This window comes from Palaemon carinicauda, chromosome 30 (assembly GCF_036898095.1).
Source record: "Palaemon carinicauda isolate YSFRI2023 chromosome 30, ASM3689809v2, whole genome shotgun sequence".
In the NCBI taxonomy this organism is placed as follows: domain Eukaryota; kingdom Metazoa; phylum Arthropoda; class Malacostraca; order Decapoda; family Palaemonidae; genus Palaemon; species Palaemon carinicauda.
Window position 1 is genome coordinate 67,292,188 of NC_090754.1, and position 25,000 is coordinate 67,317,187.

General features: G+C 40.5%; 1 protein-coding gene across 6 annotated transcripts in view; it reads right to left on the bottom strand.

Moving 5' to 3' along the window:
- The window catches only part of LOC137623244 (echinoderm microtubule-associated protein-like 2), a 131,856-nt gene that overhangs the window by 84,574 nt on the left and 22,282 nt on the right, over positions 1-25,000 (bottom strand). For 5 of the 6 annotated variants that reach the window (XM_068353991.1, XM_068353990.1, XM_068353989.1 and 2 more), the window contains exon 4: positions 22,526-22,828. The exons of the other annotated variant lie outside the window; for it this stretch is intronic. In XM_068353991.1, coding sequence (XP_068210092.1) covers positions 22,526-22,828 — 303 coding nt within the window. The remainder of the gene's footprint in view (positions 1-22,525; positions 22,829-25,000) is intronic. 6 annotated transcript variants of the gene reach the window in all.

The window sequence follows — 25,000 nt, forward strand, 5'->3', positions numbered from 1 at the left end:
TATACCCTGTTATCACTATCACAAGAGTTGTCCAACTTATGGGTACAATTCACTATTTAAGTCAACAGACAAACAAGTTAAGAGGTCAAACCTGAATCCACTAGTTTGGTTTGGAAGTACATCACCGATCACACCAGGAGACATAGAGACATACCCTTGACGTAGTATAAGGGTTTACGTATCGCCATGATCAGCAAGGCTCTAATAATCATGGCCACCCATACTAGGTTGGTTCGCTGTGAGAGACCAGGCTAAGCTCTCCCACCATCATCAATCCGCACTGGCTAGGGCAACATGGTGATGCAAACTGACCAATCCTTAGACAGGAATAAGGACATGTCTGAGACCTTTGTCCTTCAGTCTACTAGAAACGGCTGCATTTGTTGTTATATACGGTATATATATATATATATATATATATATATATATATATATATATATATATATATATATATATATATATATATATATATATGACAACAGCTCATTTCAGTGGGTAAGATATGTTTAGAGAATTCCACCTATCAGCATGAGATAATTGTCGTGGGCGTGAATGGGCGGAACGTGGATTACAGTGGGTTTGTGGGCGGAGGGACTCAACAGTACACTCGTATCGTCCTTGAGAGAGAGAGAGAGAGAGAGAGAGAGAGAGAGAGAGAGAGAGAGAGAGAGGAGAGAGAGAGAGAGAGAGAGAGCTCATCGTTCAGGATGCTTCGAAATTCGTACATTCCTAAAGACTAATAATTTCTCATAATTTGAGGTTTGTTTACAAAGCGAAGAAGAAGAAGAAGAAGAAGAAGAAGAAGAAGAAGAAGAAGAATGTATTATGCATAGGTTATTAGTTTTTAATGAAGGAAGAATTGCCATTTGGGGAGTGGTGGAAGCACCTGTCATATTTACCATTTTGTATTAAACTTTGAAAGAACATGAAGAGTAAAGGACATAAAATAACTTATAAAACTATGACATCATTTCCAAGAGACAGGTAATCTGAAACAACAACCAATCAATAAATAAAAAACATTAGCTCCGAGGTCATTCGTAAATATTTCGCCGTTTCGTCCTCTATGACGTCATGCGTTATACAGCGGCGTTACGGTAGATAATTATGGCTGTTTAAAATTCCATCTACCTGACGTTCCTTCCGGTCATCTGTGACCAAGTTGTGGAATGATCTTTCTATTAGGTGGTTGAATCGGTGGAACTTCAAAAGTTCAAACATCCAGCGAATGTTTTTATGTTGAACAGGCTGACATATGTCTCTTTTTTATATACTATATATGAAAGATCTATCTTTGTATTGCTACTGTTCTTGAAGCGTTTTATTCTAATTGTTTATTACTTGTATTGTAGTTGATTAATTTCTTTTCCTCACGGCTATTTTTCCTATTGGTGCCCTTGGGCTTATAGCATCCTGCTTTTCCAACTAAGGTTGCTGCTAAGCTAATAATAATAATAATAATAATAATAATAATAATAATAATAATAATAATAATAATAAAAATAATAATAATAATAATAATAATCATGTGTCCTTGAGCATTTTAACATGAAGATTAGTCGTAAGTTAATTTTACTCAAATAATACTTTCTGAACACCAATAAACACAACAACCAAACAAGAGGAGGGGTCAAGAAAATGGCAAACCTTAGAACTAATTCATAATTACCACTCTCATTGCATAAGATATATGATTCTGTCACTATGTCGTAACACAGACTTACGAGAGAGGAGATGCTGACTACGATTTATTCCTGTTTCAGACGTAGGTGGCTAAAATAGAGAAAAATTGAGCATGTATCTCTTCGTTTATAGTACTTATTACTTTTGGTCTATCACACATACATACTTACAAAGACCAGAAGGAATATTTTGTCTTAACTTTTTCTATGGCAAGAGCTTCATGACCAACTGGGGTACGATACACGACCTTGACCTTTGGGGTCAAGAGTAAAATGTTATAGCAACTTCGTACCTATTAATGATGCTTAAAAAGGCTGTAACAACTAGGTTTGAGGTCCAAGATGTTTAAAGGCCACTCATGAATGATAGAGACACGGGACAGTGACATTGCCCTCTAGCAAGCAGGACAATGCCCTAAAGACTGACTTATATACATATGATCAGCACCCAAGCCCCTCTCCATCCAGGCTGGGACCAGGAAGGGCCAGGAAATGGCTGCTGATGACTCAACAGGCAGACCTACAGGCTCCCCCAAAACCCGCATCCTTACCTCACAAGGATGGTGAGGTTGCAGCGACCAAAGGAAGGAAATAACGAGTTTGAGCGGGTCTCCAACCCAGTGTTGCAATCACCAGGCAAGACTTATATACATATGATCAGCACCCAAGCCCCTCTCCATCCAAGCTTGGACCAGGAAGGGCCAGGAAATGGCTGCTGATGACTCAACAGGCAGACCTACAGGCTCCCCCAAAACCCGCATCCTTAGCTCACAAGGATGGTGAGGTTGCAGCGACCAAAGGAAGGAAATAACGAGTTTGAGCGGGTCTCCAACCCCAGTGTTGCAATCACCAGGCAAGAATAACAGGCCACTGCAACAGAATCAATCAGTTAAGCAATTAAAAAAGTAAAGAACGATTGCATATGCAATATCAGCACTAACAACCGGACGCTTCCGCCTCTAGCAGAGCCCTCTGTCAGCATGACTCATATTGACAATACTTCAATGTGACGTCATGGGAGTACTTCAAATGCTAGCCGCTCGGGTGCCGCCCTCGAAAATGGTAGAAGGGCAGGGTGGGTCTTTAGCGCCGGCTTGGCTGAAGTCTGCGAGTTGCGCCTATGACTCTCGCATGTCAACGTTATCCTGGCAGATTCTTTTAACGCCATTTTGGGAGGATTAAAATCAAAGCAATTTTGATTATGTTATGCACACTGTTACGACAATAGTATTTCTTAGGACAAAAGTTACAAAATAAACATAGATATAAATAAAAATTGAAGTTTAAAATAATGTCTAATATAATTCTATTATCAGTGAATCCAAAAATGGAAGAAATCTAGGTCAGTAAGGCAAGTATGGCACTCGAAAAAAAATACATAATAAAATCCATCCAAATTAACAAATCTTTAAATTATCATAATACCCTGAACAATCAACAGTTGGTCAAGGCTTATGTGAATTACCAAACATAACATTAATACCAATTATACTATCCATAGGATTACCACTACATAGCCTTACGAAACCAGATTAAAACAACGGCATTTGAAATAGTTTACAGCATATCTCTGCCACACACACACACACACACACACACACACACATATATATATATATATATATATATAATATATATATATATATATATATATATATATAAATATATATATATATATATATATATATATATATATATATATATATATACATATATATATATACACATATATATGTATGTATGTATATATATTTATATATATATATTATATATAAATAGAGAGAGAGAGAGAGAGAGAGAGAGAGAGAGAGAGAGAGAGAGGAGAGAGAGAGAGAGAGAGAGAGAGGAGAGAGAGAGAGAGAGAGAGAGAAAAGCGTTTTGTGTGTGTGGTTCGCATGTCTGAATGTTTGTTCCATCCACCTCACCATTCGGATATGACTTGCGCATGGCACAATGGTGTGCATCCTTTATTTTGAAGATTTTTTTTTCTAATAATCAAAACCTTTATTTCTTTTTAATATTGATAAATGAGACGAGTTTCCAAGTTTTCAAACATAATAATTATCAAGTAAATAATTTTGATTGTTCACTTGGTTCCCTATTTTAGACAATTTGAAAATCCAACTGAACGTTAACTGAACGTTGAACTGCTATGAATTTGAACGTTAACTGAACGTTGAACTGCTATGAATTTGAACGTTAATTGAACGTTGAACTGCTATGAATTTGAACGTTAACTGAACGTTGAACTGCTATGAATTTGAACGTTAACTGAACGTTGAACTGCTATGAATTTGAACGTTAACTGAACGTTGAACTGCTATGAATTTTTGTCTTTCATGTAGGCCGATGCTGTCTCCTTCATTGACAGTTTGAAGGTTTAAAGGTCACTCATGAATGGCAAAGGCAAGGGACAGTGACAATGCCCTAGAGACTGATCATGAATACATATGATCAGCGTCCAAGGCCCCTCTCCACCCAAGCTAGGACCAGGTAGGGCCAGTCAATGGTTGCTGATGACACAGGAGGTAGACTTATAGGCTCCCCTAAACCCCACGTCCTGTGCTCACAAGAAACTATCGAGCTGGAGTGAGACTCGAACCACAGTCAGGCGATGGACAGACAGGGACGTTTCAAATAGGCCACCACAACTTGTAACACGACTTCGATGAGATCACTGTGTAGAAGTTGGCAATTGCAACGTAATATACAAAAAAGTACATAATGAAAATTGGAAATTTCATCGCAGTCCGAATGTACAGTTGGACATAGGATTTCCAGACACACCTCGCTCCGAAAAAACGCACCCTATCACACCCTTACTTCGTGGGGAGTAACCAGATAGTGAAGGGAGAGATGACAGAATTGGTTGGCCGGGCTAAATACAGGAACTTGTTAAGCAGTATGGGTTAAGCTGGGTACACGACTTCATAGCGAGGTGTATCAGAAATTCCAACAGTATGTCCAACTGTGATGTATATCTCGCACCGAGACAGATGTAAAATACCAAATCAATGGCCTCAAAATATGTCTATGTAAAAAACATGGAATTCTGAAAGTGATGAACTGCCTCGAAGGAGAATAAGGCTGCCAAATTTACAAGCGGAATGTCAGCCGTCTCCACCCGCCTCTTAAACGGTTCCAAATTTGTGTAGCGACTTGTGGAAAAGGCGTTGAGAACTTAAGAGGCCTATGTGATGGACTACGGGTGGGGGGGGGGGGAGCGTGGGGGTAGTACATACGCTATTATCTGCTTACTATTAAACTACAATCTCTCACCACGATAGGGAATGAAGCAATGTTGTGGTTAGTCAGTATTTGGGTGGATGACTGAAATCATGAGTGTGTGTGATGCAAGTTTCAATATTCTTCATTTTAGGAATTACTTTCAAGTGCTCTCTCTCTCTCTCTCTCTCTCTCTCTCTCTCTCTCTCTCTCTCTCTCTCTCTCTCTCTCTCTCTCTCTCTATTAACTTCAAAAGTCTGACATAATTCTCTCTTCACAATTTATATATGAAAGATCTATTCTAGTCTTGTGTTCTTAATATATTTGATATTAAATGTTCATTACTTCTCTTATAGTTTATGTATTGCCTTGTTTCCTTTCCTAGCTGGGCTCAATTTTTCTTGTTGGAGACCTCGGGCTCATAGCATACTGTTTTTCCAAGGGTTGTCGCTTAGCTAATAATAATAATAATAATAATAATAATAATAATAATAAGAAGAAGAAGAAGAAGAAGAAGAAGAAAACACCAGCAGCAGTGTTACCAAACGCAACACGAATCCTCCCAGTGTGGAAATCTGACGTTCGAACACGAAAAGCGACCTACAATCATAATCATCTTGACCTTTTGGTAAAGACTTCGTTGCCTCCGGGGTAACGTAAGCGAGTCATATTTACGTCGTGCATAAAATCACTGGTAACTAGAATAACTAGTGGTAATAGAACTAGAATGCTGTTACGCAGTAATACTGGAATGATACGCTTATTTTTGGAAAACAAATAATGCCATAATGATTATTGTGACAACATTGTTGTGCATTGAATTTTCCATTAAACATCTAAAAATAGAAAGAACATATTACGGGAAATCATATGAAAGCAATGGCCGTAAACAAATCAACACTTATCAAACACATACACACACACATATACTGTATATATATATATATATATATATATATATATATATATATATATATATATATATATATATATATATATATATATATATATATATATATATATATATATATATATATATACACACACACACATATATATATATATATATATATATATATATATATATATATATATATATATATATATATATATATATATATATATATATATACTATATGAGTGGCTGTAAATGCTGTGATATGTAGATACATGCGCATTGAAAGTCTATGCACACTTCACATACAGAGAGAGAGAGAGAGAGAGAGAGAGAGAGAGAGAGAGAGAGAGAGATCACTGCTAAATATAGCCAAACGCCCACCCAATGCAAATTAATTATGGCCAGTAGGCTGGTAGATATTGACGGGAGTAAAGGGGGGGGGGGGAGGCTTAATGCTGCACTGTGTAGATGATAAGGACTCTGAAATTACTTGATAAGAAAGACACTGGTGAACTGAGGGACCGAAAAAAAAAATATTCAACGCTGTGCTTTTAAGGGTTAGGCAAGGAAGATTCGCTAATTTGTAAAACATGCAATTGATATAATTACTGTATTATTACTTCTAGTGTATCCAAGTTGTAAAAAATGACGTCTACATATCTAGATATGCAAACACATGCATACGAACAGGAGCACAGGGATTCAATCCTTCCTAACCCTCTCCCCCGTTCCTAACTACAACCCGCTGGTTCGGTAATTTGTGGGAGATTGTGGTTTCGGAGTGTACCTCCCCGGGTATTCCCTCTCACCAGGGTATGACTACTCCCTCTCCCACCTACACTCTCCCCCGTTCCTAACTACAACCCGCTGGTTCGGCAATTTGTGGGAGATTGTGGTTTCGGAGTGTACCTCCCCGGGTATTCCCTCTCACCAGGGTATGACTACTCCCTCTCCCACCTACACTCTCCCCCGTTCCTAACTACAACCCGCTGGTTCGGCAATTTGTGGGAGATTGTGGTTTCGGAGTGTACCTCCCCGGGTATTCCCTCTCACCAGGGTATGACTACTCCCTCTCCCACCTACACTCTCCCCCGTTCCTAACTACAACCCGCTGGTTCGGCAATTTGTGGGAGATTGTGGTTTCGGAGTGTACCTCCCCGGGTATTCCCTCTCACCAGGGTATGACTACTCCCTCTCCCACCTACACTCTCCCCCGTTCCTAACTACAACCCGCTGGTTCGGCAATTTGTGGGAGATTGTGGTTTCGGAGTGTACCTCCCCGGGTATTCCCTCTCACCAGGGTATGACTACTCCCTCTCCCACCTACACTCTCCCCCGTTCCTAACTACAACCCGCTGGTTCGGCAATTTGTGGGAGATTGTGGTTTCGGAGTGTACCTCCCCGGGTATTCCCTCTCACCAGGGTATGACTACTCCCTCTCCCACCTACACTCTCCCCCGTTCCTAACTACAACCCGCTGGTTCGGCAATTTGTGGGAGATTGTGGTTTCGGAGTGTACCTCCCCGGGTATTCCCTCTCACCAGGGTATGACTACTCCCTCTCCCACCTACACTCTCCCCCGTTCCTAACTACAACCCGCTGGTTCGGCAATTTGTGGGAGATTGTGGTTTCGGAGTGTACCTCCCCGGGTATTCCCTCTCACCAGGGTATGACTACTCCCTCTCCCACCTACACTCTCCCCCGTTCCTAACTACAACCCGCTGGTTCGGCAATTTGTGGGAGATTGTGGTTTCGGAGTGTACCTCCCCGGGTATTCCCTCTCACCAGGGTATGACTACTCCCTCTCCCACCTACACTCTCCCCCGTTCCTAACTACAACCCGCTGGTTCGGCAATTTGTGGGAGATTGTGGTTTCGGAGTGTACCTCCCCGGGTATTCCCTCTCACCAGGGTATGACTACTCCCTCTCCCACCTACACTCTCCCCCGTTCCTAACTACAACCCGCTGGTTCGGCAATTTGTGGGAGATTGTGGTTTCGGAGTGTACCTCCCCGGGTATTCCCTCTCACCAGGGTATGACTACTCCCTCTCCCACCTACACTCTCCCCCGTTCCTAACTACAACCCGCTGGTTCGGCAATTTGTGGGAGATTGTGGTTTCGGAGTGTACCTCCCCGGGTATTCCCTCTCACCAGGGTATGACTACTCCCTCTCCCACCTACACTCTCCCCCGTTCCTAACTACAACCCGCTGGTTCGGCAATTTGTGGGAGATTGTGGTTTCGGAGTGTACCTCCCCGGGTATTCCCTCTCACCAGGGTATGACTACTCCCTCTCCCACCTACACTCTCCCCCGTTCCTAACTACAACCCGCTGGTTCGGCAATTTGTGGGAGATTGTGGTTTCGGAGTGTACCTCCCCGGGTATTCCCTCTCACCAGGGTATGACTACTCCCTCTCCCACCTACACTCTCCCCCGTTCCTAACTACAACCCGCTGGTTCGGCAATTTGTGGGAGATTGTGGTTTCGGAGTGTACCTCCCCGGGTATTCCCTCTCACCAGGGTATGACTACTCCCTCTCCCACCTACACTCTCCCCCGTTCCTAACTACAACCCGCTGGTTCGGCAATTTGTGGGAGATTGTGGTTTCGGAGTGTACCTCCCCGGGTATTCCCTCTCACCAGGGTATGACTACTCCCTCTCCCACCTACACTCTCCCCCGTTCCTAACTACAACCCGCTGGTTCGGCAATTTGTGGGAGATTGTGGTTTCGGAGTGTACCTCCCCGGGTATTCCCTCTCACCAGGGTATGACTACTCCCTCTCCCACCTACACTCTCCCCCGTTCCTAACTACAACCCGCTGGTTCGGCAATTTGTGGGAGATTGTGGTTTCGGAGTGTACCTCCCCGGGTATTCCCTCTCACCAGGGTATGACTACTCCCTCTCCCACCTACACTCTCCCCCGTTCCTAACTACAACCCGCTGGTTCGGCAATTTGTGGGAGATTGTGGTTTCGGAGTGTACCTCCCCGGGTATTCCCTCTCACCAGGGTATGACTACTCCCTCTCCCACCTACACTCTCCCCCGTTCCTAACTACAACCCGCTGGTTCGGCAATTTGTGGGAGATTGTGGTTTCGGAGTGTACCTCCCCGGGTATTCCCTCTCACCAGGGTATGACTACTCCCTCTCCCACCTACACTCTCCCCCGTTCCTAACTACAACCCGCTGGTTCGGCAATTTGTGGGAGATTGTGGTTTCGGAGTGTACCTCCCCGGGTATTCCCTCTCACCAGGGTATGACTACTCCCTCTCCCACCTACACTCTCCCCCGTTCCTAACTACAACCCGCTGGTTCGGCAATTTGTGGGAGATTGTGGTTTCGGAGTGTACCTCCCCGGGTATTCCCTCTCACCAGGGTATGACTACTCCCTCTCCCACCTACACTCTCCCCCGTTCCTAACTACAACCCGCTGGTTCGGCAATTTGTGGGAGATTGTGGTTTCGGAGTGTACCTCCCCGGGTATTCCCTCTCACCAGGGTATGACTACTCCCTCTCCCACCTACACTCTCCCCCGTTCCTAACTACAACCCGCTGGTTCGGCAATTTGTGGGAGATTGTGGTTTCGGAGTGTACCTCTCCGGGTAGTCCTTCTCACCAGGGTATGACTACTCCCTCTCCCACCTACACTCTCCCCCGTTCCTAACTACAACCCGCTGGTTCGGCAATTTGTGGGAGATTGTGGTTTCGGAGTGTACCTCTCCGGGTATTCCCTCTCACCAGGGTATGACTACTACCTCTCCCATCTACAGGAAAGAGATATATCTTTATATATAGTCAGATACGTTACTCTTTATTAAATAAAGGTGGATCATCACTATTACAAGGCAAGTTGCAACCTTAGCATGGAAAAGCGGAAAGTTAAAAGCCACAATGAGGAGAGATAAATATAAATGAATAAATCATAAAAAAAGAAATTACGAAAATGAAATTACAACAGAAACTGTTACATAAATAAAAGACAAACAATGGAACAAGGTTTCAATTCTTAAGAAGAAGAAGAAGAAGAAGAAGCGCACAGTTTGAACTTTTGAAGTAACAATGATTCAACGAATTGATTATGAAGATCGTTCGACAATTTAATCACAGCTGAATTAAAGGTTCTAGATTATTGCGCAATATTGAGCCTTACGAAATAACAGGTGAAACGTGGAATTAACTGCATACGTTGCATTACTTGGTAGATGGAATAGTCCGGGTGCACGAAGGGCTGACTTGATTTATGGCGCCAGAGATGAATATCCAGATCAGAGAAACGGGGTTTATAAGATCTCAAGTTTATGAAGGAAAATAAGGTTGTAATTAACATATTGATATCCAGACAAGAGAATATTTAAAACACGACAGAACAAGAGGGGCACTCAGTGGAGAGCATGCCTTCGCCACGTCAAGTAGTCTTATTTTGCTCTTAACTCCACTGCGTACTTGTACTTCGATGTATTTTCTTCAAAATGTAATAGATTTGTCCTTGGATCATACCCCACATGTCCACCAAGTTTCGTTGCAATTGGTTCACTGTTTTTTTCGTAATGTTATTCCCAAACAAATAAATAAAATAAACAAAATAGTTACCATTTGCTTAGCATGGCATTATTTTAAAAGTACTGTTACATACTTGTACTTTGAGGTAGTTTATCCAAAATATTATAGATTCATCCTTGGGTCAAACCCAACATGAATACCAAGTTTGGTCAAACTCGGTTCAGTAGTTTTTGTGTAAATATGTTCGCAACCATATAAAACAACCAAGAAACAGAACGGGGTAAATACTAACCCTTCACGAAATCTTCGATTATAGTCATGACTAAAAATACTTTTCTGGGTCGAACCTGTGACGGCCGGCGAAAAAGTCCTTCTTTGTACTTTTTCTGATATAAATCTTCCAAATATACCAGAGAAAATTAAAAGCATGGAATGCAGAGGTTACAACCCTCGCGCGAGCACCTTGTTGGTGTCGTATATCTAACAAGGGCGTTTGTAAAACACTATTCACAGGCTGTCTTCCATTTAGATAATCCCTTCATCAAAGGGGGAGGGCCGTGACAGGCCCTAGAGAATACAGTTGGGTTACCCTACCGACACCCACCACTCGCGCTCACTAGGTCATCCTTCTGTTTTGGACTTTCCAGCAAAGTTGATAAGTGTTTTGCCCAGTGTTTTTCGAAGTGATTGTCGTTAATTCAACATGACTGACGTTGATACTTCACCCTTACCAATGTTAAGTACCATAGTTTGTTTTGGCAGCTTTTGACAGTACCGGGCATTTGTTCTGTTTCCAATATGGTGGTTTTTAGTTTTGGAAGCGATTGTCTTGCCGAGGTATCGGCAGCCATTTTGGGTTATGTTCGCTTCGGTAAATATTCTAGTTAATTTTGCCCATCTGGTACTCTGTCATCTTGGTTATATCACTTACGTTTTATGGCCTTTTAGTGTTATCATTAATTTTTACTATGGTATTTATTTGCTTGCAAGTCCAATTTGGACCTACGAAGAATAGCGATTTAAAGAATAGCGAATTAAAGTTTAGCGATTTAGTCTGTTAGTTTGTTCTCGCCTCAGAGGCTTCGATTTAGACTATATCCTTGTTTTTTTTGTTACGTTATTCTTCGTTCTTGGTTATTACTAAGAAAAGCAATCAATTTTATTAATGTTCTTGTTTTATTGTGTGATGTTAGTTTTTTATTATGTAACCTTGAGAGCGAAAACAGAGACTGCTCGTTCCCTGTTCTACAGATATGAGTTATCCCTTCTCTCGTTTTCTTTGTTAGCTCGAGTAAGAGAGGTGAATTTCCCGTTCTCCGTTTTTATACGATCACGAGTTATTCAAGCCTCCTCTTAGTATCAGAGTTGATGATAGTACGTTTAATATTATAAACGTTTTTATTGATGTGGTTACTGTTAATATAGCTAACAATATTAATAGGTACGTTAGTGTATGAGTCATTAATTGGGGTCGTTTTATACCGACACCCTTAGCTCCGAAGTTATGCTTAGCTCCGCCTTGAGTTATGCTCCGTTATATGGATACTCATTGGGTGAGAACTAGTTAACGTTCAGGAGCAGATTTTGGAGTGCAACGGTGTAATCCGGCACTCGGACTCCGGCTGAAGCCTTTTACACACGAACCTTTGTCATGTTTGATCATAATTACACCGTTACGGCCGGCTTCACGGGAGATAACACAATCATTCATTGAGGTTAATGTTATCGTACCGGGAACGGTCACGATATCACGGTGACGGGCCTTTGCTACCGGATCTCCGGTACAAACAGAGATCAAGCAGACGGCCAGAACCGGAGTTAACAATGTGATACCGATGAAGACTAAACAGTTTCATTATTACGGTCCCTTTTTCATCGAATCTCCGGCTTCACTGGAGATAACACAAACATTCAGTATTAGAGAATGTTATCGTACCGCTAAGGATCACGTTTTCACGATGACGGACCTTTGTCACTAGTTCTCCGTTACAAACAGAGATCAATCAGACGATCAGAATCAGGGTATGAACCCCTTTTTCATAAATAATCACAATATCGTTATTACGTTCCTTTTCATCGAATCTCCGGCTTAACCGGATATCGTACAGGCGATCAGCATTGAGGTTAATATTAGTTTTCCTCTGGTGTTCACGTTGTCACTATGACGGACCTTTGTACCGGGGATTGTTACCGGAGCTCCGTTACAGACAGAGCTCACTCAGACCACGGGTGGCCAATCTCTTGTTTTGCTGTAAAGGAAAGGATTTAACATGAATACAAAGTAAACTGTACTTACTTTAATGACACTTTGAATTTGCGTTGGTAATATTCATTAGTTATTCTTGAAAGTCCAAATAAAAATATATGAACATAACTATGCCTATATTTATGCATATATTTAATTCTAACTATGTATAAATATGGATAAATATCCATACAACATCGTGTTCAAATAGAAATAAATTGATTATGCCTATATTTATGCATTTTCAATTCTAACTATGCCTAAATATGAATAAATATCCATACAACATAGTGTTCAAATAGAAATAAATTGATTGTGCCTATATTTGTGCATATTCAATTCTAACTATACCTAAATATGAATAAATATTCATACAACATCGTGTTCAAATAGAAATAAATTGATTATGCCTATATTTATACATATTCAATTCTAACTATGCCTAAATATGAATAAATATCCATACAACATAGTGTTCAAATAGAAATAAGTTTCCACTCAGTACTGGGAACCAAACGTTGGCCCCGTCTAATGAAGGGCCGGGTCGAGACTAACCATGCCATGAGAGGCTATCTACTGTTCCTTGAAACTCTGGTCAGTGAACAGATGAATCAATAGAATACTAATAGCCAGTAAATAATGTTAGACCCGGTTCTGAACGTCTGAGTCAGGGGTGGCCAACCTGTGGCGGATGCGCCAACAGTGTCACATTTCATGAATACAAGTGTCGAACTATACCCCAAAAGATAGTACATTAAATGATTTTTCTTTAAAAATTATTTTTATGAGTTGTACAGTTGATCCCAGCCTGTGAATAGGATCACTAACCAAAGTTCAAGGAACATCCAGACTTATGTCCCCTTTCTTTTACAGAAGGTTCGCCTACATGGTTCCCGTCAGGATGATGATGAATCTCTCTGGCCTGCAAGAGAGGCTCTCCGCCCTTGGTTATCAAGGTTGGGAAGAAATGCTCCATCTAGAGGTCCCTATCTCCTCAGAGTGTCCTCTCTAAGGTTGGACGACGACCCCATGGACGGGCAGGTAGGTGGGGATGAATTTTGAGCCTTCAGCTTTGCAATTACCTACGTCACCGACCTAGGACCCTTAATGGATCCTGATGTTCATGTTACCCTGCATAAACCGTGACTGCTAAAAGCAACACATTCTAGGGAAAACCAAGGGGCTATGACGGAGCTCAAAAGTATGGTAGTGAGTCAGATCCATTCAGGAACTCAGAAGTTTCCCCCCTACAGCCCCAGGCATATCGAAGTAACCTCCTTCGATAAAAACAACGCATAGAGATTTGCCTTACATGTTCCATATATAGATGGTACCATAAATCTGGATGGCATAGACATCCTCCCTCTGGGGGACCTAGAATTTACTCCCAGGTACTAGAATTCCCGTTCAACGGATTCATTCGATTGAAAGAGATTGCCTTGGTTAGGTTAGACAAGGTACCGAAGGTAACAGTATTATTTCCTAAAGGGCAGGCCCGATCTGTCTGGACCAGGATGTTGTCAGTCTGGGGGTTACGATAATTCCAAGATCTGCCCTTCCAATTCGACCTACACGTTTGATGGTCTGATCGGGTTAGTTGTGGGAAATACGTTCTGTCTGAGGCCTCTATCAGACAGGAATCGATAGTCGGTTACCCACTCGTCATCACAGCCTCCCTCCGATTCGACGTCTATGCATCCAAATCCCCCTCATCAGGTGGTCTACCTCACTGATTCCCCAGGTACACAGCCCAACCCCGTTGGGATGTTTTACCTGCATACAGCCCTAGATCCGAACCCTCAGGCTCCTCTCGTGGACACCAGAGAGGAAGCTACAGGAGTAGAAGACAGTCTCGCCATCGAGACGGACCTAGAAAAAAGGGGGCTCGGAGAAGGAAAGTACCTAGATTCACCCCCTCACAACGCGGTGGTCCCGGTAGGGGGTAGACTTTACCACTTTCGAGACCATTGGACCTTCGGTCTGTGGGCTCATAGCATAATCTCTAAAGGTTTGAGGTGAAAATGGTCACAAGGTCCTCCTCCTCCACCAGTGACCTTCTCCCAGAAATCCACTCCCATCCTGGAAGAGTACACCACAGGGTTACTCAAGAAGAAGCAATCAAACGGGATCGATCACTGAAGTTCCAAAGCCACCTGTTCACAATTCCGAAGAAAGGCTTGGCGGCATTGAGAGTGGACCTGGACTTGTCAAGCTAAACTCTTACATTCTCTGCGACAAGTTCCGGATGTTGACTATCTCTCAGGTACGGACCTTACTTCCCCGTAGGACCGTCACCACCTCTGTCGATCTTACCGACGACTATTATCTTGCGCCTTTAGCTCGAAACTTCTCTTCTTATCTGGGTTTCCGCCTAAGCAGGAAAGCCTTTGTGTTCAAGACATGCCCTCTGGCCTCAACATTGATCCCAGGATATTCACAAAACTAGGAGAGAGAGTGTTAGAACAACTCAGGAACCAAGAGATACAGATCATTGCTTATCTGGCCGGTTGGCTCATTTGGGCCCGGCCGGTCATAGAAGGCAACAGAGCTACGAAGGAATTATTCCAATTTCTCGACAACCTGTGATTTCGGGTCAATCTCCAAAAAATCTCGCCTGCAACCATCAGTCCGCTTAGAATGGTTAGCCATTCAGTGGGACCTTTCGAAGCACACGTTGTCTCTCCCTTCCAAAAGGTAAGAGGAATAGTTTCCAAGATCAAAAAATTTTCTCAAACACAAACAGGTGTCCGAAGAGCCTTAGAAAGTATCCTCGGACTTTTCCAATTCACTTCAGTAACAGATCTAATAAAAGCCAAACTCAAAGACATCAATCGAGTTTGGAGAAAGAGAGCTACAGTACCTATAAGAGACATGGTCTCGAAGATCCCCTCTGTCTTGAAAATGAGACTACACCCATGGTCCGAACCGAAGGACCTCTCCAAATCGGTTCCTCTACAATTCCCACCTCCACAAGTGACATTCCATACAGCCGCGTCTCTAAGTGGATGGGGGGGATTACTCCGAACATCAGATGTTTCAGGTTCTCGGTCACTCTCCATGAAACAGTCCCATATCATTGTTCTCAAAGCCATGGCAGTGTTCTTGACCCTGAAGAGAGACTCTCCTCCGAGGTCGACCCACATCAGAGTAGTGTCAGACAGCACAGACGCAGTACACTACGTCAACAGGGGAGGATCCAAGTCACCCAACCTGAATCAGATCCTGGTCACTATCTTCGCCTGGGCAACAGAAGAGAACTGGTTCCTGTCAGCACCTCACCTAGCGGGAGGCCAGAATGTGAGAGCGGACTCACTATCCAGGACGGATCCACTGGAGTCAGAATGGTCTCTAGACATAATTTCATTCCGGTGGATACTCAGGCTCGTTCCAGGCCTCCAGGTAGATCTATTCGCAACTCAGATGAATCACTAACTTCCTTGTTATGTGACCCCAACCCTGGACCCTCGGGCTTATGCCATGGACGCATTACCCCGGGATTGGAACCATTAGAAGAAGATTTCCCTATCTCCCCCAGGGAATCTTCTAAAAACTTTTACACAAACTACGCTCCTTCCCGGGCGCAGTGGCTTTAGTACCACCTCACTGGCCAAGAACAGTTGGTTTCCTCTCCTCCTCGAGTTGAAACTCAGTCCCATCCGGATCCCGTTCCTCAAACTGACCCGAGTATCCAAACTCACTGTGTCAGATTACTCAAGGATAGCCAAAACTCTAACTTTGTGGACTACAGGAAGTTGGCAGCTCGTAGAGATGCGAACATTGAACCGGAAACGATCTCTTCATCGAATGGGACAAAAAGGGACTCGACAATTCGCCAATATGATTCGGCCGTTAACAACTAGTAGGTCCCCTAAGAGTGCAGACCATACTCGTATGTCCCCGCATTTAGCCATCTCTTTCTTGAGGTTCCTATTTGACAAAGGCCTAACAGTTAGCACTTTAACCACCATCAAGTCAGCTTTGAAGAAGATCTACCTTGTTGGGTTCAACATTAACCTAGCTGATTCCTATTTCTCATCAACCCCAAAAACATGTGCTAGGCTTCTACCTTCGGTTCGGCCACAAAAGGACTCTTGGTCTCTGAACGGTGTTCTCAAACTTGCGATGGACACGGACAATGAATCCTGCTCTTATATCACTCTTCTTAGGAAGACTTTATTTCTAACGGCTATAGCTTCAGGTGATGGAACATCAGAACTAGCAGCTCTCACGAAACCCGGAAAACATAGATTTCCTCCCTTCAGCCGAAGTACTCCTTTCCAGACAAAGCTTCCCTAGCTAAAAAATGAGGATCCGCAAAATAGGTGCTCCTCTCGGAAGATTATTCTTCATCCCCAGGATTTTTCTCCGTGTACAGTCACACTCTCAAGCCCCTTTTTAGCTAGAACTGCCACCCGCTCGTCTGGCTCCTTGGTTATCAGGGAACAAGGAGGTACTATTTCCATTCACGGTATCAGGCAACAAATCCTCTACTTCATTAAACATACTAATCCGGAATCATTTCCCCAGGCTCATGATATACGGACAGTAGATGCCTCCAACAATGATTTCCAGAACAGGGACTTTGGTGATTTTAAAAAATATACGGGTTGGAAATCCCCTATGGTTGTCAAACGCCAATATCTAAAGATCTTACAGGCCCTTAAATACCCAACGATGGCAGAGGGGAGCCTTATCTCTCCCCATTAATCTCCTCTTCTTCCTTTCTTCCATCTCTTCTCTTCTCCCTCCTACCCGCCACTCACACCACGTCGCCGCTCTCCTTGGTAGTTCGTTAGCCCTATGATATTTGCCATGTTTAATTCCTATGGTTTAACTGTTATTGTAGTTACCGTTCCTTTAATGTTTAGATATACTTAGACATGTAAGGTTTGATGCCTTTTGCGATTCGACACTCAGTTGGTTCCTTGTCGTCATTATTATTTAACCTTACGTTCCCTATGTCATTTGGCTGGTTGGTAATTGGACGATTACTTTATTATATCATAGTATTGTCGTACATGGTGATTGTATTCTCCTCATTATGTTATTAATTTATTGGGCTTGGAAGGCATTCTCTGGTACTTTTTCGCCGGCCGTCACAGGTTCGACCCAGAAAAGGGATTTTGACGAAGGAAAAATCTATTTCTGGGGAGAGACCTGTGACGCCCGGCGAAACCCTTCCCGATGATTTTTGTACGGACCCACCCTTTCCTTGCCAAGCCATATGTTCTTGCAGAAGGATGACCTAGTGAGCGCGAGTGGTGGGTGTCGGTAGGGTAACCCAACTGTATTCTCTAGGGCCTGTCACGGCCCTCCCCCTTTGATGAAGGGATTATCTAAATGGAAGACAGCCTGTGAATAGTGTTTTACAAACGCCCTTGTTAGATATACGACACCAACAAGGTGCTCGCGCGAGGGTTGTAACCTCTGCATTCCATGCTTTTAATTTTCTCTGGTATATTTGGAAGATTTATATCAGAAAAAGTACAAAGAAGGACTTTTTCGCCGGGCGTCACAGGTCTCTCCCCAGAAATAGATTTTTCCTTCGTCAAAATCCCTTTTTTCTCCAAATGGATTTAAGAATCAGGGCCATAGAGCCAGGCGTTGGTTCCTGAGATGATATTTGGCGTCCTGGTGTAACTAGGGTAAAAAATAAATAAAAATAAAACTACAACTTTAATCTGAAGTAATGAGTTGAAAACGGTGGAATCAACAAGAAAGAAAGGAAGAGGGAATGGAAAGCTAAAAAGTGAGTGCAGCTAGTCTAAAGGAGCGCTGCAAACACACTTAAGTACTATAGTCCATTTCTTTTAGCGATGCATATTTGCACCGACTCGCAGCGGTGCCCTTTTAGCTCGAAAAAGTTTCCGGACCGCTGATTGGTTGGACAAGATAATTCTAACCAATCAGCGATCAGGAAACTTTTCCGAGCTATAAGGGCACCGCCGCGAGTCGGTGCAAATATGCATCGCTAAATGAAATGGACTATAGTGTATTATTGAAAGAAAAACCTATATGGCCATTATCAACTGTCTTCAGCTGATAGGAAAGTGAGGACAGTTAGCTAACTAACAATGGTAGGCAATAGATTGGAAGGTTAAGTATTAGTAAGTGTAATGTAAAGTGTGATTCAACCACAATTTTGTTTACATAAAGATACATTTTTCTTGTCATCGAATAGTAAAACTGTAATTTGGTTTGAGAGAGAGAGAGAGAGAGAGAGAGAGAGAGAGAGAGAGAGAGAGAGAGAGAGAGAGAGAGAGAAAGAGAGAGAGAGTTATGACCATGCAATCACCGAATGAACAGGCCCTCCCTTGTTAATGAAGCCATGCATTAAGATTAATTAGCCATTCTTACCTCAAATTAACACAATTAACGATTATAGGCGGACTAATAATTACGGTATTTCTCTGGAAAACCTTTTTTTTTTATTATTAATTTTTTCCCTAGTTGCCTGGCTTGTGTTTATGAAATTAATAATCGTATTTTCAGAAACGGCTCATGCAAATATAACGAAGCTTTATCGAGATCTATGTAAAAAATAATTGAATTTTAAATTCGCCTACGCTCAGCCCGAGGATAACCTCTTTCATCATTGAGTTCGATGAAAATGCAGTGCGATAAACTCTCTCTTTTATTACCAACAGCCACAATATTGACTTCATCAAAACGAATACAATAATACCGAAGTAATTTAACGATAAAAATAAAAACATTAATGACAAATTTTTAGATTTCCTTAATGAATGGATATGACTTACTAGATTAGATTGCATTTTAAAAATTTGGTCCCACGCTCCATATGGCCCGGAGTTGGAGCTTGGGAGACTATTTAATACAAATGATTATCTGGGGGAAAATCCTGCTATAAGCCCGAGGACTCAGGCAGGGAAAAAGTAGCCCAGTGAGGAAAGGAAACAAGGAAATAGAAAAAAAACTACAAGAGAAGTAATGAACAATCAAAATAAAATATTCAAAGAACAATAATAAAATAAAAATAGATGAACCATATATTAGAAGTTAAGAGATTAGACAGCAACATGGAAGAAAGCTAGCTGGAATGGAGTTATGGAAGAAGTCTAAAAAGTGGGTTCAGCTAGTTTGAGAAAGGACGTTACAAAGACCCTCAAGTTATAACTACTGTGCACCACGTGGCGTGAACTGTAAGGGGTCCTTACAAAAAACCTGACTGTAATATGAATTAATAATCGCAAATGGATTTTCTCTTACAATGAAAACTGAGAAGGGCAAATTTCTAGAATAATGGGTAACTTTTATGTTGCAGAGTAGAATAACATCGCAGCTACAAAATATTAATAAACTTATAAAGACTCTTCTTAATATCAAGGCAGGAAATTTCCTACATAAATACTGTATAAAGATTGAAAAACTAAACAGAAAATCATAGGAAATGTAGATCCATTAAGAAAAAATCTACAGGAATATTTCCGTAGAGAAGAAAAAGCATGTCGCAAATAAAATTTGCAGACATATAAGAAGTAAATTTGAATCACGAAAGAGAATCTAGAGTTAACGGAAAACTCACCGAGCTGAGAAGTCAGCAAATACATGAAATAGATGAATTTCAACCTAATGTGAATGTTGAAGCTGATAAGAATTATCAGTGATAAGGCACGAACAATAGCACGCCAACTTCACGTAAAAAGTAAATAAATAGAGAGGAATAATATATAAGTAAATGAATAAACAAATTGAATTAATTAAGAAAAAATAATGTTAAAACAACGCTGGCTATATGATATTAATCATCTTTTTCTTTCGGCTTCTCCCATTTAGGGGTTACCACAGCGTATCATCTGTCGCAATATACTTCAACTGTATATAGTGAATGCTCCATGTTGCGCAAACTGGCCCTATATGATCCCTTATGGAAGCCATAAATCTCCTCTTAGTCCTTCCTCTCTTCTTTCTACCTGCTGACTCCACGCTTAGCATTTCTCCTCCCGACATACTGTTCCTCCATTCTTTTTACATGTCCGAACCACCTCAAGTCTTTCTCTCCTCTAATGAATTTATTTTTGCTTTTAATTCTTCCTCGTTAACACCATTGAAAACCTCAACATTTCCATCTCTGCTTCTTGGTTATAGGTACGCCCTCCAGACCATACAGCATAGTTGGTCTTACAACCACCTTCTAAGGTTTTCCCTTTCAGACTTGCTAATATCCTTTGGTCGTATACCACACCTGATACTCCTCTCCAGCCCAGCTTACACTCTCTTTACTTTCCAATTTCACCCACCATCAGTTTGTATCCTCTTCTTTTCCCACCGTTATCCCTACATTAAGGTGTCGGTTACCTGATGCTCCCTCACCAATGCCTTCTATCAAAGGCATTCTCTTCCACCAAACCTCTTCTCTCCATATCATCCTTCACCTTTTCTCGCCATCTGATTCTCTGCCACTTTGTATAGTTGATCCTAAATACTTAATTTCTTCAGTGTTTTTCCGTTCTATACATTCCAATCATACTGCATTCCTGAAAGTCCAATTATTTACACACACACACACACATATATATATATATATATATATATATATATATATATATATATATATATATATATATATATATATACGCTGATGCTAATTTTCATACCCCCTATTCTATAGTGCAGGCCTTCAAATTTCCAAATTTGCTTCAAACTCTCATTACTCTCTCTACATATCACCAAATTCTTGCCTAATGCCATCTTTCAATCTAACATTAACCTTCTTATGACGGAAATTCTTAGTGCCTCATTTGAAAAGGATGGTAAATGAAGAGGGAAAACAATAAAAAACTAAATTTTTTTTTTACAATGGAAGACTTGTAAGATAAAATATATTATAACTAAAACTTGCAAAAATTCCCAAAATTAAATATATAATTTATCACACCCACTAATAAAAGGATTAGAACAACAAAATGGAATAAAAATTTCACCTAAATAACATCAAACATACTTTTAAATAAAGTCTAACTTACATCACTTACTTTCAAAAGGAGTCATCCACTATCATTAAATAAAAGCCTAAATTCACAATATATATACTTCATCCATCTTGCTTTAGAAGAACTCATAAGTAAATCAATTAATAATCCAATAAACGTAAGTTCCTTTGAGACATAGCTTAGTTCCCTTAACATCAAAAATATACTTAAGAAATAAGGAGGCGGGATGTACTGAAAACTTACCAGTCAAAACCCAAATTGACATATAAATCAGAACAAATAAATTGTAACAAAGACTTACCGTAAGTAGCGCAAACCAGCTAGAAATTAAACAAGGGAAAATACAAAGAACAAGTAAAAATAAAACTTACCCAAAACTTAAGAAAAAACTCTCCTTGAAAAACTTACACTGAAAGAATCCATTTTAAAGAATGAAGAAATCGCCTTAAGATAATGTCATGTTGAAAGGGAATCCTATCCACAAGAAAGTTAATTTGTTCACATAATAGAAAAATAAAATAAAACCACTAAGTAAAAGTACACATAAAAAACATAAACATACAACGTAAACAGCATACGTCCTTTCTCCCATATATCCAAATGCATTCATCTGTTTCATTTAAAAGATTGGTTATTTTTGGCAATGTCATCACAAAAAGAGATTATAGTAGTATTTAAACATTCAAAATACATTTCCATGATCAATAATAATAATAATTGGCAGCTTGCAAAATGCAAAAAAAGCTAAAGAAGCGGTGATAGTAATATGTTGCAAGTCAGTTATCCCTGATATGACACTATGAAGCTCAGAGCCTGTGCGACACTTATTGTTAGTCTAACTGACAATCAAAAGAATACAAACTCAGGTTAATGAAACATGCTCTAAAAAAAACACATATCTCGAGAATAACAAAGGATAATTGTAATAAATTTAATAACTATTATAATAATAATATTTATGAGAGCAATAATAATGAACTGTAAGCTGGGGGGTGGCAGCAGGCTAAACTGGCACACCTACCTGGCAAGCTGAGAGTTAGTGGGCGTAGGGGAAGGGGCCAGGTGGTGGTACTGGTGTTGGTGGTGGTGGGCGGGTGTGGCGAAGTCACTGGTGGACGCCCATCTCTTGTTCAGCACCCCTAGTTGATGTGGGCGCGCGGGGGAGGCAAAGGGTGATGGTGAAGGGGTGGTGTGACGGGCGTGGTGAACTGGGTGGGGGTTGTTGGCCTGTGTTGGGGACGGGGAGGGGGCGGGGCTAACCGAGGAGGAGCTGTGCCCGTCTGAGTATAGGCTCGACGTGGACTGATAATGGACGCCTCGCCTGCTGTAGAGGGCAAATGGAAGGGTTTGGGATAAGAGGGAGGGGCGGGAGGGAGGAAGAGAAAAAAAGGGGGAAGAGAGAGAAGAAAATACGTCAGCAAAAAGGGTGATTATCACACACACCATAAACTCAAAGATGGGTAACAAGGGGAATAAAGAGGGGAAATACCAAATAACGTAGTTCCCCCTTTCAGTAGTGAAGCACTGTTAGAAAACTGGGGTCAAGCAAAGAAAACGGGAGGTAATATACACAAAGTAAAGAAAAAGGGAATATGACTGTTTTTGGTTTGCTTGTTTTCTGTTATAATAAGAGCTTCAAATAAACTCTTAGGTGGACATGTGGTTTGTGCAGGCCTTGAATGCTTAAATGTTAGCATACATAAGTATATATACGCATATATATTATGTGTAGATGTTATAGCCCATACTATTAGAAGTAACTTTCAATAGTTCGTTTAGGGATACGATATAAGCATCGAATAAAGTGTAAATTTGGTAAGAATATGGTCTCTAAACATCAAATATCTTCTGTAAGTTTTAAGCGTTAAAATAATACATGTTTCGGGTAATTTTTGGGGCATTCTGATAACATAGAAGTCATGAAAGTTTTTAGTGTTCAAATTATACATGTTACATGAAAGCTATGTGCATTTAAATAACAGATGCTTTGGATGTTTAAATTATGTTTCGTTTAAGTTTTTTGAAACCAAACCTACAAGTTTAGTTTAATCTTTTAATGTTCACATAATTTCATAATTTGAGTAATTTTTTTTTTTCAGAAATCAAACTCTATATGTATGAATATGTGTTCAAATGATACATATGCGAATACTTTTAGTTAAAATAATATACTGTATGTCCCGTACTAGCTTCTACGATTCACAGGATACATGCTTAATTCAAAATTTGGGAGCTTTGAAACGCAACTGATATTTTTTCAGGTAATTTTTTCGTGTTCTAATAAAGAATATTTGATGTAAGCATATGGCATATAAATCGTACTTGTTTCGTGTAAGCTATTAGTATTACCTTTTAATGTTCAGATACTGTGTGTGCGGTGTAGGCTTTTTGTGATCAAATAAGAAATATTCTAAGTAAGATTTTAGTTATCAAATAACACAATTCCAGTGTAAGCTAATACCCATCTGACCACTAATGAGGAAAAATACCTCTTGATTCCAAAAGAGAAAATTCATTCAAAAGTTGTTTCCTTTAATTTTCGTTCTCAGAATAGTTTCGATAATGAAATTATAACATATATCAAATAATGACATTCAAGAAAAATACATTTATAAAAGCTATTCAATGTCCTCCTATGGTATATATTGAATTTCTAAAACAAAATCCGTAGGGCAAGAACTAAGATTACATAATAAATGACTGAATTAACCAATTTAGATTATATAATTGTAATACAAGATAAACTTACTTATATATTTTGACTGTAAATATATGTTTATAATATATAGAAGACACTCATGAATACGAAGAGAAGCAAAGAAAACGGGACTGTACATTACACTTCAGATGTCAAAAGCGCTTGGATATCTACTTAATTTTCTAGCCTGCCTGTGTACGAAAGTAATTTCAATCCATTGAAAATTACAGATGGTTTTATGTAATGTCTGTAATTGTTGTGTGACCAATACTGAAGAGGTGACAGGGCTGGTCGTTACTGAACGCGAGGGGGTTGAGGGGGGAAGAGGCCTTGAAAGCACTTTTTTTTTTTAAAAAAACAAAAGAATTAAAAAATACACTAGGAAATCTAAGCACTTAAATTCAAACTCAAGAAATGCACTGTCTCTAATGGCCACAAGTCAAACTTTACAGCAAAGACAGCTTGTATTAGCAAAGAAATTCAAACAGCCTAAGAAAACTATTGTAAGTCAATATTTTTAATAACAATTTTGCAACTAAAACGAAAAAATTGTATGGACAAAGTTGCGGACTATAGTTTTATAATATGACACATGCTCTAGCAGAAAATAGAGAACTTTAAGCCTGTTGAGTTCAAAATAAGATCTTGAGGAGATCAAATCTAAACAAACTTGTCCTTTCTTAAATCACACTATTTAAAACTTGCTTGGTTAATTCAATTCAATTCAAATCAACTCAAATAAATCAACAATTCATTCAGTTTTACGTATTGTTACACCTTCGATTTTTTTAAAACTCA